General features: G+C 37.7%; 1 protein-coding gene across 1 annotated transcript; it reads right to left on the bottom strand.

Moving 5' to 3' along the window:
• Positions 1–165: 165 nt before the first annotated feature.
• On the bottom strand, positions 166–15,171 carry LOC139740867 (cytochrome P450 3A6-like). Its single transcript, XM_071651449.1, has 10 exons — positions 15,080–15,171; positions 13,615–13,731; positions 12,650–12,738; positions 10,267–10,415; positions 7,710–7,840; positions 6,374–6,553; positions 4,362–4,582; positions 3,337–3,474; positions 1,572–1,734; positions 166–264 (listed from the first exon to the last, which is right to left on the bottom strand). Exons 1-10 carry the CDS (start codon positions 15,128–15,130, stop codon positions 190–192), a joined length of 1,314 nt encoding a protein of 437 aa, XP_071507550.1. The 5' UTR covers positions 15,131–15,171; the 3' UTR covers positions 166–189.
• Between the last annotated feature and the right edge of the window lie 2,216 nt (positions 15,172–17,387).

The raw sequence follows: 17,387 nt of genomic DNA on the forward strand, positions 1-17,387 counted from the left end.
CTGACAGCATTTCACAGGTTTGGGCAATCTATTCAATAATAAAAATTTTAATAGAATGACAATGAAAGGAAAGTGAGAAATGCCTTGTGGAAGCAGTCACTATTGTCCAATAAAGACAAGTGGCTATTAAAGTAATGCTGGGGAGAATATAATATATATAGCAGTCTTGTGATCTATCATCTCTCCATGCTAGGCCCTCTCAACAAAAGATAGGATAATTCCTTCCTCTGGTTTCACACTTCTCCTTCCAAGTTTGATTGGCACCTGTAATTCAGACACACAACAACCGAGAAAAAAAAAATGAGAACATGAATTTTTTACTAATGTCCAACCAGTAGTGTGCATTATTTGTTTTATAAAATGGTGACATGATTTATAGCCTGTGGCAGGCATTTTCACAAGATTCCCAGGCCAGTATCAGCTCCAATCTATAAACTAAACTGCAAACACAAAACACTGTAATGCATTTATAATACACAGGCAATGGTGATGAGCACAGATGGGGGTTCATTAGTACCAGTGATTACCACAGAGCTGGCGGAACGAGGGATGCTCGGGTCCCCCAACTTTTCTGCAGCTGTACATAGGAACGCATAATGTGTCGCCACTTTGGTCTCCCAAGCAATGAGGACCATTTTTTTTTTCTTGTCAACTGAAGAAACCCGAAGGTGGAATGAGAAAGATCCATTGATGCACTGAAGACCTGGTCTATATTTTTTTTTTCTTTCTTCTTGTTAGCTGAAGAAACCCAGAAGTGGCAGCACAATTTGCGCTGACAGCCTTTTTTTTTCTTTCGCTTGTTAGCTCATGAAAGCCGTAAGTGGGCAGTGGGCCCCCTACTTTTAAAAATGTGGCACCGGCCGTGTAGTACACTAACAACCGATGAAAAATACATGTAGCTTCAGGCCTCTGGATAGAATGAGAGACTGGTCATGTGATGGCTCTCAGCCAATCATTTGGTTAGGACTCATATTGCACTTTTTATTATCAGTAATGATGATGGTTACAGTGATTAATCTGCTCAAGCAATCTGCTTTATATCATTTCAACTGATAATGATTACTGAGATCATAAATATGAGAATATAAATATGATATTAAATATTAACAATCATTCTTGAATGAACTAAGGAAATGACAAAGTATTCATCAAAATGTATAATGCTCAAAGTCCTTTTTTTTTCAACAGGATGACGCAATTTATAAATATGCTTCAACTATATCATATGCATACGCAGCAAATACTTCCCCCTGAGTAGAGTAGAGCAGAGCAGGAATTGATTTCATACCAGGAGACACAGGTGCCCTGGAGACGGGACTGTTGAGTCAAACCAACACCTACATCTGCTTTTCAGTGCTATCCCACATTGCCCCACAACTCTGACATTGGCAGGAGTGGATCCAGGAATTCTGAAAAGGGCAGGCACCTTTATGAAATTATAAGGGGCGCAGAGGCACCCCCCCCCCCCCCCCCATTAAAAAAAAAAAGAATCTTGTTTTAACCAAAAATAAAGAGGGGCGCATGCCCGGTGCACCCCCTTTGGATCCGCCACTGATTGGGATGGTCATTACCTGGCTGTTTGGTCCAGTTTCAATGCGATACTTCTGGAGAATCCGTACAGTGGCCATCTTGACTTCCATGAGAGCAAACCGCATCCCAACACAGTTGCGAGGACCAGCACCAAATGGAATCCACGCAAAGGGGTGACGCCCCTCACGCTTCTCTTTGCTGAATCTTGGAAGGTTAGAATAATATACAGTGGATATGTTTATAAAATTATTACCATATGCACTATCAGTTACACCCTCATTGGAAGGACAAGCAAACACACACACACACACACACACACACACACACACATATATGTATATATATATATATATATATATATATATATATATACATGTATATATATATAGTTGCCTGTATATATATATATATATATATATATATATATATATATATATATATATATATACATGTATATATATATAGTTGCCTGTATATATATATACTCCTAGATGGGTCATTTGGAAGACATTTCCATTTGTTTTATATGCAAATTTTTATATACATGTTCAATGGCAGTTTACGCAATGGAGACACGAAAATTGTCTCCCTAATGACCAGTTGTCTCCCCAATGAAGACACTTCCCCCCAATATGTCTCCCTAAGGTGCCAACTAGGGATATATATATATATATATATATATATATATATATATATATATATATATATATATATATAAATATATCTATGTATATATATATATATATATATATATATATATATTTATGTCAGGGGCAGCAGATTTTTTTAAATATATTTTAGTGTGGGTGTGGGGGTGGTGTTCCAACGGCTCTGTATGTGTCTGTGTCTTGTAGCTAAAAGTAACCATATTGATCACTAATAGTAACCAGTCATGGTTGTCACACATTTAAAATTCCCTTCTGCACAGTCCAATGAATTAAGCCTTCCACAGAGTTTATACTCTTTGATGTGAATCAAAGTGGGAAATAGGATTTTCTTCATTTATTTCATTTTTAATCTAAGTGGCTCTGGTGAAGATATACATTGTAGATTATGATTAACCCGTTGAGGACGAGTCTTGAGTATACTCGGGCAAGCGTCTATGGAAAATGCCTGTTGTAGCAAAATCAAACCATCCTCAACGGGTTAAAGGGACTGTACAGTACTGGATGAGGTAAGGGATTCATGTTTTGAACATTTTTAAGTGAGATAATGAGAAACCTCTTATGAAATATGAAAGAGCATGTAGTTTTAAGAAGGATTCAATGTTTATTTGCTGAAAATTGGTTTTGAAATGGCTGAGATATCCAAAAAAGTGATAATAATAAAAGGCGACATGCCACAACTTTATTGGGATCTCTTTGTTTCACCTTGTTTTGGGATATCTCAGCCATTTCAAAACCGATTTTCATCAAAGAAACTTTTGATACCCTTTAGAATTGCATGCTCTTTGACATCTCATAGAGTGGTTTCTGAATATCTCGCAAAATGTTAAAAGCTAAATCCTCACCTCCACCAGAACTGTACACACCCTTTAAAGACATCAAAACAATCAAACAAGAGTCTCCAAGCACATTTTGACTTACCAGGGGTCAATAAGCTGATTCGGGCATTTTAACCGTCACCAATTAAAACTGAAATAAACTATTGCTCCATTCCACAAAGTATCCCCTAAAAGCTTTTGCCATATCAAAATACTGAACCTAAGAAAGTGTGTGTGTGTGTGTGTGTGTGTGTGTGTGTGTGGCTTCTCAAAAGACATACTTGGTTATTTACATTTTACACTGAGACCTCATGAGATCTTACCTCTCTGGATCGAAGACCTCAGGGTTTGGCCAGTACTCTGGGTTATGGTGAATGTTGTAGACAGCGAGGAGGACTTGAAAACCCTTAGGGATGGTCAAGCCATTGTGTACAAACGTCTCATTACAGTAACGATCCGTTCTGTTGGAAAGTAAAGAGTAGATACATAGGTGATGAATACCATTTTTTTCATTGAATATGAGAAGTCAGCACAATCTCCTCCTATGACATTTTTGTAGCTAAGAAATGATCAATTCCAAAACAAATTTTGATTTGATTTAAACACTGTTCAAATGGTCCCTACAGTGATACATGGCAATGAAGTAATATCATCCAGCTTTGTAGTACTTTTTATGAAGAAAAAATTTCCTAACAATTTGAGAAATTGTGACTATTTGCCAACTTTTTGTCAACACTCAATATCTGCCAGCTCATGACAGATAAAAACAATTTCCAAGTGATGTCAGTTCTGCAGTGGAAGACCATATGAGCATGAACAGGCAGGGCAGGCGGAAGCACCCCCCCCCCCCCTTTTTCGCACCATAAGGAATACATAAGGTGTCATCGCTTTGGGCCCCCACTTCTTTAATCCCGGAAGTGTGTAAGTTGCACTAGAAAGAAATAGACAGGAACCGTGAAATGAAGTGTGACCTTTTTTCTTTTTTTTTTGCTTGTCAGCTTTAGAAACGTGGAAGTGGCATCAGAAGTGCGCTGAAGGCCTTTTTTTTTTTTGCTTGTTAGTTTATGAAACCTGGAAGTGCCCCCCCCCCCCCCCCAATTTTCAAAAACATTCCACCGGCAGTGACGGGTGTGGTATCTGTTCACATGTCACCACTCTTCTTTGCTGCTTGCATTTGATTTAAACTTATCTTTCAAGAAATCCACTAAACAAAGTTCAAGAAACTCCCCAAAAAAGGCGGAGATGAGACAAAACACATGCTACCTCTCTCTGTTACAACATTTTTGCTGTTAAAACACATGAAGGATGTTAATACACATGAAGGACGTTAATTGAATAAACTCCTTACACGCCAGCAGGTGGGTACAGGCGCAGTGTCTCACAAACCACTCCATCAAGGTAGGTCATCTTGGCAATGGAGCTGTAGTTCACCGAGTCCCTATCTGGTGCCATCTCATCTACTTCCTGGATGAGTTTGTCCTGAACCTCAGGGTTGGTGGCCAGAGAGTAGGCTATGAAGCCAAGAGAGGTGTTTGTAGTCTCGTAGCCAGCAAGGAAGAAGAACAGGGCCTTGTACGAAAAGAAATCCTAATGGATCAATTTAGGGCCCCTTTTTTGTCTCTCTGTTCTTTCTTTAAAACACAACACTAATGGAAATCATATCAGTCATTCTGCCTAAGGTCTCACACTTCATTAAATATAGATTTTCATAAAGCTGCATTATCACTAGAAGCGTCTCTTTAAAAAAGAAAGAAAGAAAACAAAAAAGAAATCGTGTATTTTCTTATTGTTATGTGCTCAGGATTGAGCTTAACCTTTATAGAGACCAAAAGTCCCATTTGAAAAAACTCTGCTTTCTAAATCCCTCAGGATGTTATACAGAATTTTAAGAAAAGTAATACATGTATGGAGTTGCATTTTTCAAAAGGGCCTCCAACTGCCACCCTTGGAATTACATTTTATATTCCACTTTTGTAGGTGTCTATAAACAATACCATAACAGGAGACTACTTGATAAAGAGAAGATGTCATCATCACCCAGCTATGGATCTTGAGGGTCTTTGCTTCATGACCCCAAATAAAGAATGAAGCTTGATGAACTTTGTTTCCAAAATCTTTCAGGAACAGTGATCACATAGTCTTAATAGATGAATATATTATTTGTATGCACTAGTTACCTTCCAAAACACCACCCTTTCATGACCTAACTTGCCCAACACTGCCATAGTCCTGCCAAACCTACATTCTATACCTCTAGAATGAAACCTTAACTTTGAGAAACTGATGATTGAAAATGATCTACTTCTAACCCTTGGACACCATGTCCTAGGCCCCTTTTGTGGCCAACTGCGATGTTTAAAGACCTTGTGTCCCTGGCATTGTGACTGATTCCCACACAGCTTGGTTAACCCAAATCAGGACAGGCTTTGTTGGCTATGCTAACCCTACCCCCCCCCCCCCCCATGCAAATGCGACGAAATTTGGCATGCCTGACACCCACGTCATAATCTACAAGACTGTGTCATATGTAAGATATTTGAAACAATCAATTCTTAATTTTAATCAATTAATTAAACAAATTAAGCTCAAGATCAAATTTCTAGCCTAATCAAAAGGATTGAGAGTCTACTTTTTGGTCTGTAAATCTGTTTTGGCATATTCAACAATTGTACATCACAAAAACTTACAAATGTCATTTCAATTCTTATGAATGTTATTTTTTTCAGAATTTCTTATGTATTTCCTTGTTTTTCAACTTTTGTCTTTTCTTTGTTTTTTATTGTAAATTGTCACTGACCACTTTTCTACCATAATTAGCATGAAATTAATCAATGAAAATGATTGTTTTTATGACTTTCATGACAGAGCATTGTTTTCCATAGGAAATGTAGGCCTACACAAAATTACAAAATTGTGCCTGTTTTAGGGCAACATGCCGTTACAAAAATGGGCGTGGCTTCGAAAAAGTATGCGCGGATGTTGCAAATTTGGTCTCAAAAGTTGCCCGAGACTTGAACAAAGTAAGTCAAGAAGCCTCGCGATGAGGCCGTCTCGCGTTACAGAATTAGAGCGCGAAATGTCGAGGGGGGCGGGGCGGATTCTGCCCCCCCCCCCCCATGAATCTATATGTTACGTGGAGCTGTTCATTTATGTACTACATGATGTGAAACTATGAAAATTGTCTTGAATGCCCCTTTAACAAACTGTACATTTGTCAATGGTGAATGGCAAAAGTGTGATTGTTTCATGATTTAAGTCCACCCATGTGACAGATGAATAGTAGTTTTGTAGCGTACTTCAGCTCTTAGCTGAGATGATCTAAAAAGTAATCCAAAGTTTCAGTGAAAACCTTTCACCTACCTGAGCCAAAATCTCCTCTGAAGTCAACTTGAAATCTTTGTTTTTCTTTGCCGCAATTATTTCGTAGCCATGGTGATCATCCAAGTGACTGTGTACATCATCTTCTGTCACCTTTCCTTCAGGGACTTTTTCACTTTCCTTATGGGCATTCATCATCAGCTGAAGGAAGTCTTTTTTCTCCTGTCACAGGGGGAACATTAGATAATACTGATAACTCAACCAGCCTCTTGTAGGAGACTATTCATCAAGTTAATGATGGTCACATGACAAGCCAACAGTGAATATCTAATCAGTACTCATCACTGATTCAGGCATCACAAATATTGATGATCATCACATGAAGCTTTAATAATGAAATGTGTCTCATTTCCCCCAATCATAAGAACACAGTGCTATGAAGTTCCTTATCTTGGAAAGATTGGCTGCTTTAATGCAAAGGGGGAAAAAAACTTGGTGTAAAACTTGAATTTTTGCTGTACTATATACCTACAGTGGCTTTTACATTCACTATGCTTCATCCCTTTCATTTCATCCAATGAGCATGATGCTTATTGCATCCTCTGTCTTCATACACATGTCTTCACACACATACACATGCGAAATGCTCACTAGAAATAAATCCCTACAGTCTTTATTGACAAAGATAGTTCAAAGTCATAATTTACCATTTGCAGATGAAACAAAAACCAAGCATTAGTGCTGTAAAATAGTTCTAAAATGTGAGTTACGGATAGAAACAACCACTGTAAAAATTTGAATCCATACAATCTACATTAAGTGTTCTGAAATACACAAAATATGAACAATAGCTATAACAAAAATGTTTCCAGACCAAACCATCTACAGTTATGGTCAAGTGAGAAAAATACTGATATCTCCTTATATTTAAACCTCAGTGTGAACATTTTATTGGTAGGGCATTTTGTGACACAACTGAAGTACACATAATTATGCATCACATGTGATATCTTGAACATTTTTAAAATCACTGCTCCCAAAGGTAAATAGGACCTTAAGTCAAATCCATGGTTTGATTTAGTCTGAGAATGTACCTGGTACACGGGCATGCCAGCTTGAGTCATTTACAATTGTTGGAAGTCTGTTGGCATACATGATGTCTCACATGCATCTATGCAGATTTGTGCTCTCATTTGTGATCTCATGCCTTGAGTTCCATTAGCATATGTTGAAATTAGGAAGGCACCCTTTCCTTATGATATGAAGGTACTTTGTTCTCACTTGTTAGCATCCATCTTCCATGACACAATTCATTCTTATAACACAGTGATCACACAGTGCTAATAAAAGCGAGTTATATTGATCATCATTCACTAACCTCGCCTCCAGGGTTAGATTGCCTCAATGCGATTGTTTTCTCAACGACATCGCAGAAGAAGTTTGTCAACGTCTTAGGGAATGCTCCAATATCCAGGTAGTTCATAAGATGAGCAATGGGTGGAAACAGACCTGGAGAGACAGAGAGAAGGGCTTGTGTGCACATTTTTGAAAGATCCATACAAATGTACTGTGTAAATAGGCCTTATCTACTCTTGTTCTTTTCTCTTGGGAGGCATCGCCTATACTTGACAAAAGGCTCACATGATAACCCCCCCCCCCCCCCCAACAACAACAATTAACTCTTAATGTGCCAGGCCCAAAACCCCTAACGTGCCAGAGGTTTTTACCTAACGCCAGAATGTTTCGAAATTGGACTGACAATGAAATTTAAAACCGCCATATCTCTGAAACTATTGACTGTTTTGAATTGAGTTCTACACAACATATATCAAGAAATGTTTGTTCTTTCGTGTCATGCAGTCAGTTTGCCACAATATCTATCTGAACCTGAAATATTGCAGAAATAATTGATACATCAAAAAAAAATATTAGAGATTTTTGTGTAGTATGGAAAAAAAGAGTCAGTCGTGTTTTTTCTTCAATGGAACGCTCCCTTGACTCTGTGAGAAAGTTTTAGAGCAACATCTCCTCTTTCAAATGATAACAAAATTGCCTTCTAGAATTGTACGATTCCAAAGATAGTAGAAGTTTATTTTGTCTTGGCAATTTCTCTTTCTGCCTCAGTAATTCATTCCCAAATCTGAGTCCTTTAGTCCCAGATCTTGTATTTAAAACTAAAGTAATTGTCCCGGGCCTTGGAATAATCCTCCTTTTGTCTAAGCAGACTGCGGGCGGGCGTATTCTATTGAAATCGGCAGGCCTTTGTCCATGCACAATTCCTATGCTAAAGTGGGGACGATTAGTGACGTTCACCAAAACAAAAGGATGAAAGACTTGACCGAAGAACGAAAGCTGACCCTCTTTGAGGGACAAAATCAATGCAGCTTCCCGCAGGACTATCCAAGCGGAACAATGCGAGTGGAACCGCATAGACAATACACGCAGATTCAATAGCATACACACGCGTGGTTTACCTATGAGACTTTTGATCCATACACATCTCGCAGAGGGTGCGCCCGCTGCGGATTTTCCCGACGCGAAAAAAAAAAACATCTAGCTGAAAAATTGTGTATTTACTCAAAATTTTCCAATGTAAGCATGCTCATATTTTTAGTGGAAATGATGGCTATGCTAATCAGCTACCAGAACATATCATTGGCAGTTGCTTGGTGTAACACATTACGGTACCACAAGAACTTCAATGATCAATGCTTTTCTTGCTCTTCTTAGTCGCCGATTGGCGACCATGGCACGTCAGGACTAAGGTCACCGTTCGGCGACCATGGCACGTTAAGAGTTAACACGTTCCTCCCACAATTCTCCAAGAGCCTTCAATGTCCCAAAATGATATATCTTTTTGCAGGTCAACAGAGAAGGTTGTTAATCCGCCAGTGTGAAAGCAGTCAAGTGCTACATGTATCCCCTTGCCATGGTCAACTACATGTGCCATATAACATTACATGTTGATCAGGCGCGAGGTATGAATAGAGCGTGCGCTGATGGGCTCAAAAACTCTTATGTTCTAAACTAAGTAGAAGCCTGAATGTGGTCAGCAAAAGCGAACTTCCAATGAGCACAGCCTTGATTGCTGTGTACATCTTCATACAAGTTTTACATCATAATAATATGTTTGCACTACATGGAAAAAGGGCAAATAATCTGCGATGCACGTGGTTTTCATAATTCATACAGACAGAAAACTGACATTGATATATAAAAGTCTAATCTTTCTACCAAAGCCATTTTTCTGGGCATTATAACACAAAATTCACATGAATTTAGGCCATAAATGAAGGCACTCTAGATCTCTTCTACATTTTGGGAACCTGTTATACCATGTTCCTGTGTATCAGTTGACGCCATGGGAACCTGGTATACTACGTTCCCGTGAGGAACTGGTTAAGATGCTTACACCCCTACATCCTATCTACAAAGGTGCAAGAAATCACATTTTTATATGAACCATGTGTATTGGAAATTCCTGTCAGTCATACCCCATGAACACTACAAATCCACCATTCAGGTACATATGTACGTACATATAGTCTGAGGTCACAATTATCTCTCAGCTATAAGTTATGTTCAGTGGAATGCAATAAATTCAAAGTTTTATGCTATACTTTAATAGAGGTATTACGATAATTCAATGTTGGGATTGCTATCGCATCAGAGCTGGCACAACCGGGGGGTGGAGGGGGGAGGGTAAGCTGCATACGGTACACCATTAAGTGGCATCAGAAAATTGCACTGAAGGCCTTCTTTCTTTTCTTTTCTTTTGTTTTGGGTTTTTTGCTTGTCAACTGATCAAGCCCAGAATTGGCACGAATAATATAAACTGGGCCCCCCCCCCCCCCCCCCATCCACTTTTCAAAATGTGGTGTCGGCCCTGCACATTATCAATTTCAAACATGAATTACTGGCATTCTCCACATTACCTGCCAACATTATTCTTGGGTTGAAGATACTTCCTTTCATTAGTGTTTTGGCATTGGTAACAAACGGATCATTGGGGTTACTCTGCGAATCCACCTGTAGACCAAATGCACACCGAGCAATACCGTCCATGGTGAAGGACTCAAATACACTGAAATAAAAAGACAACATTTTGATATACACATATAGTTAATCTGAACTTCTAGTTGTTTTAATACATCATGCTATGTTTGACCTGCCATCAAGTCTTAACATCGCAACTGACATATCTACTACTGACTTGTGATACAAGAACAAAAAATGATCTATTCACAACTATACAGGAAGTGTGTCAAACCACTTCTCATTCTAAATGTGACCGTGCACCTCAAAACGAACATAAAGTCGCACACACTGATTTTGCGTGAGGACTGAAAATAAGTGAAATGGGTCAACCTAGCCGAACTTGACTTTTTTATATTTTTTGAAAGAGCGGGTCTTCTTTTACATTATGCTAAAATTTGGTATCATAAAACGGGCAGGAAAGTGTGTTTTTTAGCAGTTTATCTCGAACATTTTTGGTAGAATAGTGTGATTAGGTGTGTCTTTAGAATCCCTTTTTCATTTCTGAAAAACCTTGTCCACACTCTTCACTTTCAACTCCAATAACTTTTGAAAGGATAATGCTACTGATTTGAAAGTTGGCATTGATTATGGACAGAATGTGTTAATAAGGCATGCATAATTTCAGTTTAATCTAATAATCCCTTCATTGTTGTTACTCTGGTGGTTTACTTCCTGTTTTTTGTCCCATTCATCGCACAGCCAGCACGGTTTGGTAAAGATTAAGCGCTTGAATAGACACTGTACTTCAGAGCCTCTTTTCTCAGTTCACACTTTTCCTGAGTTTGTGCTTTCTTTCCAATATTTAGATAGGTTAGGAGAGTCCATTTGATTTGAGTTATACATCATTTTAAAGCTTAAAGTCTGCTCTTTCAGAATATGGTCTTAACTAAAAATTTATGCCTGGCGACTTTTTGTTTGTTTTGAGGTGCAGGGTCACAAATATAGACCTGCTACAATAGACTTAATTCATTCCATCAACACATATTACATATTTGTGTGTGCATACATCAAGGCTCTGCACCAACTTCTCTTTTGATGGTGACACATTAGGGGTACTAAAATCATCAAATTTCATACACCTGACATTTACATTAGTCGCCGCATCAAGGGGAAAGTCTCCTGCTGCAGAGCTTTCACCTCCCAAAGAATAGTATGGACGCTCACTGGGACTTGTCCCCCATCCCCGCGAAGATAGTCAGGACCGGGGACAAAATTTGGAATGGAGAGTGACCAGGGCCCCCGTTTCATAAAACTTGTTATCAGTGACCAGTACAAACTCTGCCACATTTCTATGACAAATCTCCTCTTGGCCAATCAGATGCAAAGATTCCAGTAGCTTCTAACAAGTATTACAACTTGTCACTGATAACAATTTGTTTAATTAACGGGGCCCTGATAGCATCCAGGTGTATTCACCAAATATGTGCATGCACAAGGTTTCGTGTCAAGTGATGGGGCTTGCCTCACGCCGCGATTGCTCTTGTAACTTAATTGTGGAAAGTCAAGATACTGTAGCAATTTGGATGAACAGTCGTAAAAAAGATGTGATCTCTCCTAACTGTCCCCATGACACAGGGTCAAGTGTGAACATAGGGACAAAGGTGGCCCAACAATGATATTTAGAAGAAAAAAACAAGGAAAAAAATTAAAAAAACTGAATCAGTTCTTAAAGAACTAAAATAACACAATAAACCTTTATGATAATGTGAAGATTGGCAGACTTGATAAAGTGCTTCAAATACCATGTACTAAGACTAAGAACTAAGAAAGGAAAACATGCAAATTGTAGAAGGACAAAGACATAACAGGTCGAAACTCATTTCTAATTTAGAGCTATATGCAGTCCTGAAATACATTTCATGAAGTAAGAAGGCTTATAGGGACGGTACAGTATTGGTGGAGATGAGGATTGGGCCTTTGACTTTTTGCGAGATACCGGTACCATGAAATCACTTACCAGTATGAATTAGTACAGAGCACACAATTCTAAGAGGAATTCAAAGTTTATTTAATAAAATTCAGTTTGGGAACAAAGCAAACTAAGTGATCATAATAAAAGGTGGGTCCCACCTTTTAATCAGAGTGATCTGTTTTGGATATCTCAGCCATTTACAAACCAATTTTCATCAAATAAACGTTGAATCTCTCTTGGAATTACATGCTTTCTCATATTTCATATTCAGAAGAGGTTTCCCATTATCTCGCTCCAAAATGTAAAAAACCTGAAGTTAGCTCTCATCCACAACTATACAAGTCCCTTTAATATGTTTGAGCACACACCTGTTGACATTAACTTCATTGTCTTTCTGCTGCCTGGCTCCTATGTTCTTCACCAGATAGTCACAACACTCATTTATCAGACCAGCCATCTGTGGACAGAATCACAATACTTCCTCATTGGACTAGTTCATGGCGTGACATCAAAGTATATTCAGCAATTTACAAAGAGAAGGCAGATTGAGAGACATTCACAATGTATAAAATCAGATGAGGTAAGAAATTATTCTTGAAAACTTTCTATAGTATTAGAATTACAATCAGTGTACAAACATTATAATGAATGGCATAGCTACTGAAAGCTTACAGGCTTTGTATGCAAAGTGGCCCTGTGCATATCTCTTTTTTCCATAACAAAATAACTATTGACAAAAACAACAATAAACTACAGACAGGACAGGCAAGGAGAAAATGAAGATGAACTACTCATGAACAATAGTTGGTCAGAAGAATATTTCATTACTTATGTAAAAATTATATGCTCAAGCACCATATTAATAGTCATGAAAAACATTGGATATCACAACATAAGCTCCATTTAGTGATAGTGAAAAGACATCTGCCATGAGAGTGTAGGTACCTTATAGCTACAGTGCACTCCCGTTATAATGAGCACAGTTATGATGCAATTCGTACTACAATGAAGAAAACATTCCTGTCTGTTGAAAATCATCATCTATATCTATACATTTATGTACAGTTTCTTAGGTGTTTGCTATGAATGCTTGAAAGAATCTCAAGGGAATGAATCATACTCACAAAGGCAAAATTTTCACAGCATAATAGAAAATGGAGATGAAGGTTATATTATACCAATTTCTTTGTTTAAAGGGAATCAAAATAATATGAATTTGGTGTATTTCAGTTGCTCAGGTCACAAAACATATATAACAACTGACAATACAAAGTGATTTAGAAATGGTCAACAAAAGTTTGACTGAATGAACAGTATAAAAATGATGATTTACCTTCTTCATTTTGGCGGCACTGAAAGTTGGAGTGATGACATTCCTAACGTCTTTCCAATGCTGGTCTTTAAGGCCTGTCAGCCCCTTGTCAAAAGGCCGACTCTTCAGAACGAAGCTCTGTGCAATGCCAAAAAAAAAAAAAAGGATAATAGCCATTTAAGTTTAATTCATTTGTCAAACCAGAAATTAAAAGCTACAAAGTCCTCAAATCAAGAGATAAGTTAAAGTGTGAAGACTATGGTTCTGTCAACATTTACCCTGTAACACCTGGAGCCTCTGTAGTCACCCCTTTAAGAATCACAAAACTGATTGTCATCTGCCCTCTCCTTTAGTGTGTGTGTGTGTGTGTGTGTGTGTGTGAGAGAGAGAGAGAGAGAGACAGAGGTTTCAGAGTATGCAAATGATGTGTCTTTGTTTTGCTATTTCATCTTGTTCCTGAACCCCCTCCCCCACCCCCACTCCCATTTCTGCAGTTTAATCTTTTGAGGCTTTTTTCTAACAAATGCAAACACTTTGTGGAAATATGCAGAAAAGTGTTGTGTGATTTCCAATTGCTCTCCAATAAAGCAATTATTTTGTAAAGGGCACTGCTACATAGTGACTACCTGCTACACGCTACCAGAGATGTTTAACAACCACAAAGGTGAGGTTTAAAAAGAGATACAACTCATATTGGCAAACAGTACTGTATCATAAATATGAAAATCCTAAATTCACTTTATTTGATGCAAGCCAGAATGAAAGTCAGATTTCTTTTTTACCCTCGATTATGTGATACAGTTGACTCAAATATGAATAATACTACCAGAATTGAAGATGATGTGAACTAACTTGATGACAAGTCAAAAATGTATCATAATTCATACCAGATGGGGCAATGTCTGGCCCACTGGGAGTGGTGATAAGTTATCATCCTGCTGGGTTTGTGATATCAACAAAATACCAAGTAGATCTACTGCTCACATGATCATCATTATTTGCTAAATATTAATTTAACATATTGAGTCTCTCTATTCTGAGGACAATAGCAATATATACAGTCATATATTGAGGTGCGTCCACTTCATCTCTTTCCACATCTTCTCCTAGACAGATCGAAGACAAACCTGCACCATTAACTCACTAGAGCCTCTAATGCTACAGAGAATTCAAAACTTACTGCAACTTTGTACTTCAAACTGCAACATTGATGATGAAATCATACATCATTTTCTACACCATATGACTTTCCCTACTAACACCTGACATTCTGCAATATCACTTAATCTTGAATTAGTTGCTCTTTGGGAATATTACATGAATTTTTACATCACAAACGATGCTCTTTTTACCATTCTGTATAACCGTGACTGATGAATTTAAGAGAGTTGTTTGTCACTGCAGCAGGGGATTCTACATGGAGAGTGTAAGCCAACATAATACCATGTAAAATAGAAAGCCAACATTAACAATTCTACTCATTTACCAAATGATTGGGGAAGTTGTTGAAGCTCTTCACAGCTATTTCTCGAACCATATCTGGGTCACTGAGAGCAATGACTGGTTGACGGAATACGTACAATCTACATATGAGAAAAAAATATAATGGAAAACATAACAAGTTACACTATCTCAGCTTACAAAACACTGTTGACTTTTTATTCCTTGCTGTTATTTTTTTTTTGTATTGAACAAGCAAAGACATAATATTCACAAATATCTATTCATTTTCCATTTATGAAAGATATCAAGTAAAAAGAAAGCCGTCATTTATGACAGCAGTGACTAATGTTTTTACTTAATCGAAAAAAAAAAATGTGAGGGAACTGCTCAGAAAATTGTAAGGTTCTTTTTGTTTTTGTAACAGCTCCACATTGATCAGGAGGCAGCTACAAGTTGCAGCATTCATTGGAATGAATATACAGTTTGTGTGGGTTCTTCTATCACTAGTTTTAAACAAGAATAAACAATAGATACAACACAGCCAGCTACATAAATCAAACACTTTTAGCCCCAGAGTACTACTTATACAGTTACAAGCAAATGGCAGAGGGCACTTATCTTCATCTCTTCTCAAAATCAGCATACAGTCATTACCTATGCCAATCAATCTATGCAAATTGTATTATATGTAGTGGTGGATCCAGAGGGGGGCGCACAAGGCGCATGTCCCCTCTTTTTTTTGTGTTAAAACAAAAGAAACTAAAAAGAAATAAATGGGAGAGGGGTGCGTGTGCCCCCTTTTAATTTTGCAAAGACACCCTCCCCTTCACGGAATTCCTGGATCCGCCCCTGACATGCAAAACTGATTTCACTGTTTTGGTCATCTCAGTGATCCAGTACCGGTATTGATTCCTTGACATGTTTCTTTTTTTTTTTTTTTGCTACAGTTAAGAACTATTCTTAATCTTATGTTTGTAGATAAATCTGTTATTGAGAATTAGCTCTTATGGACTGGCTGGAAATTTAGCAGGAATATTATCAACGGAAAGGTACAAGATCAATAGCTAAAGGCTATTCTTTAACCCGTTGAGGACGGTTTGGTATTGCTACAACACGCATTTCCCATAGACGCTTGCCCGAGTATACTCGGGACTCGTCCTCAACAGGCTAATGCATGTTTATGATTCATAAAAGAGACAGTACAATTACATCCGTATACGTGAGGTACAAAATAGGTCTATGATGCAAACATACCCAAACACCTTGCCATACTTGCTGAAACAATCCTGCATGGCGGCATTCGCACCCTGTACAAGAATGAGGAAGGAAAAAATTGATGTAAAACAAAACTATGACAGAAATTAAACACAGACATAAATAAAACATAACGAAGCAGAGCAAAGAAATCATTATTGAGATTTGTAACCCCATGGAAAACTTAAGGACACCAGTATCTCACTCTGAACTCTATTTTGTAACAAGATGAATAAGCCAAGCTCTTATTCTTTCATTTATTCGTGCTCTTTCGTCTTCTTGCCTTACTACGCCAGAAGTTTCTGGTCACAGGGATGGCACCTACTGTCATTTGTCATTACTATTTCAGAGTTACAGAGGAGATCCATCCACAGAATGAATAAACCTCAAAAGAAAAAGAAAAATATTCCCTGCAGAATGATACAAAAATGACAAAACTTGGATAAGAAAGAAGGGAGATATGACATCTTGAGATTTCAAATTCTTTTGGTAAACATTTCTTGACCAGTCCTTACGAATATTCAAATCAGGAAGTTGATGATGTCATGCCCTCACAATTTCTTATTCATTTCATACACAGAAATGACAAATATACTAGTGTCATATTTCAGCTGTATAAATATACACTGTAAAACTTGTCTTACTGCCACCCAAAATAAGAAAGAACTATGGTTAACTCTGCTAACAATTTTTAACAATCGTGGTATGGGAACATGCTTTTACTTGCAGAGCTAAAAACAAAAATTTCCAAATTTCATGAATATGATACAATACATGAAAAATGATGAGGGTATGACATCATCAACTTGCTCATCTGAATATTCATGAGGACTGGTCAAGAAATGTTTTCTGAAAAAAATGTGACATTTAAAATTTCATATCTTCCTATTTCTTATCTAATTTTTGTCATTTTTTATCATTCTGTATGGAATATGTTATAGATCTCTTTCTTTTGAAGTTAATTTTTTTTTTGGGGGGGGGGTGGATTTCTTCTTTAATCTATAATTTATGCAACATCAGTTTGACAAAAAAAAGGATAAAATATGCAATGTGCACAATGGGAATATCCAACAAAAGAAAAGTAAATAAGGCATCCT

This window comes from Diadema antillarum, unplaced genomic scaffold, assembly GCF_040938485.1.
Source record: "Diadema antillarum isolate AM-2024a unplaced genomic scaffold, OU_Dant_1.0 seq00000889_RagTag, whole genome shotgun sequence".
Taxonomy (NCBI): domain Eukaryota; kingdom Metazoa; phylum Echinodermata; class Echinoidea; order Diadematoida; family Diadematidae; genus Diadema; species Diadema antillarum.

Coding starts and splice junctions, on each gene's coding strand:
- LOC139740867 (XM_071651449.1), bottom strand. CDS start 15,130: ATGGTTCGAGAAATAGCTGTGAAGAGCTTCAACAACTTCCCCAATCAT. Junction 3,475..4,361: donor CTGTACCCACCTGCTGGCGT/GTAAGGAGTTTA, acceptor ACTTTCCAACAG/AACGGATCGTTACTGTAATG. Junction 1,735..3,336: donor GAGGTCTTCGATCCAGAGAG/GTAAGATCTCAT, acceptor TAACCTTCCAAG/ATTCAGCAAAGAGAAGCGTG.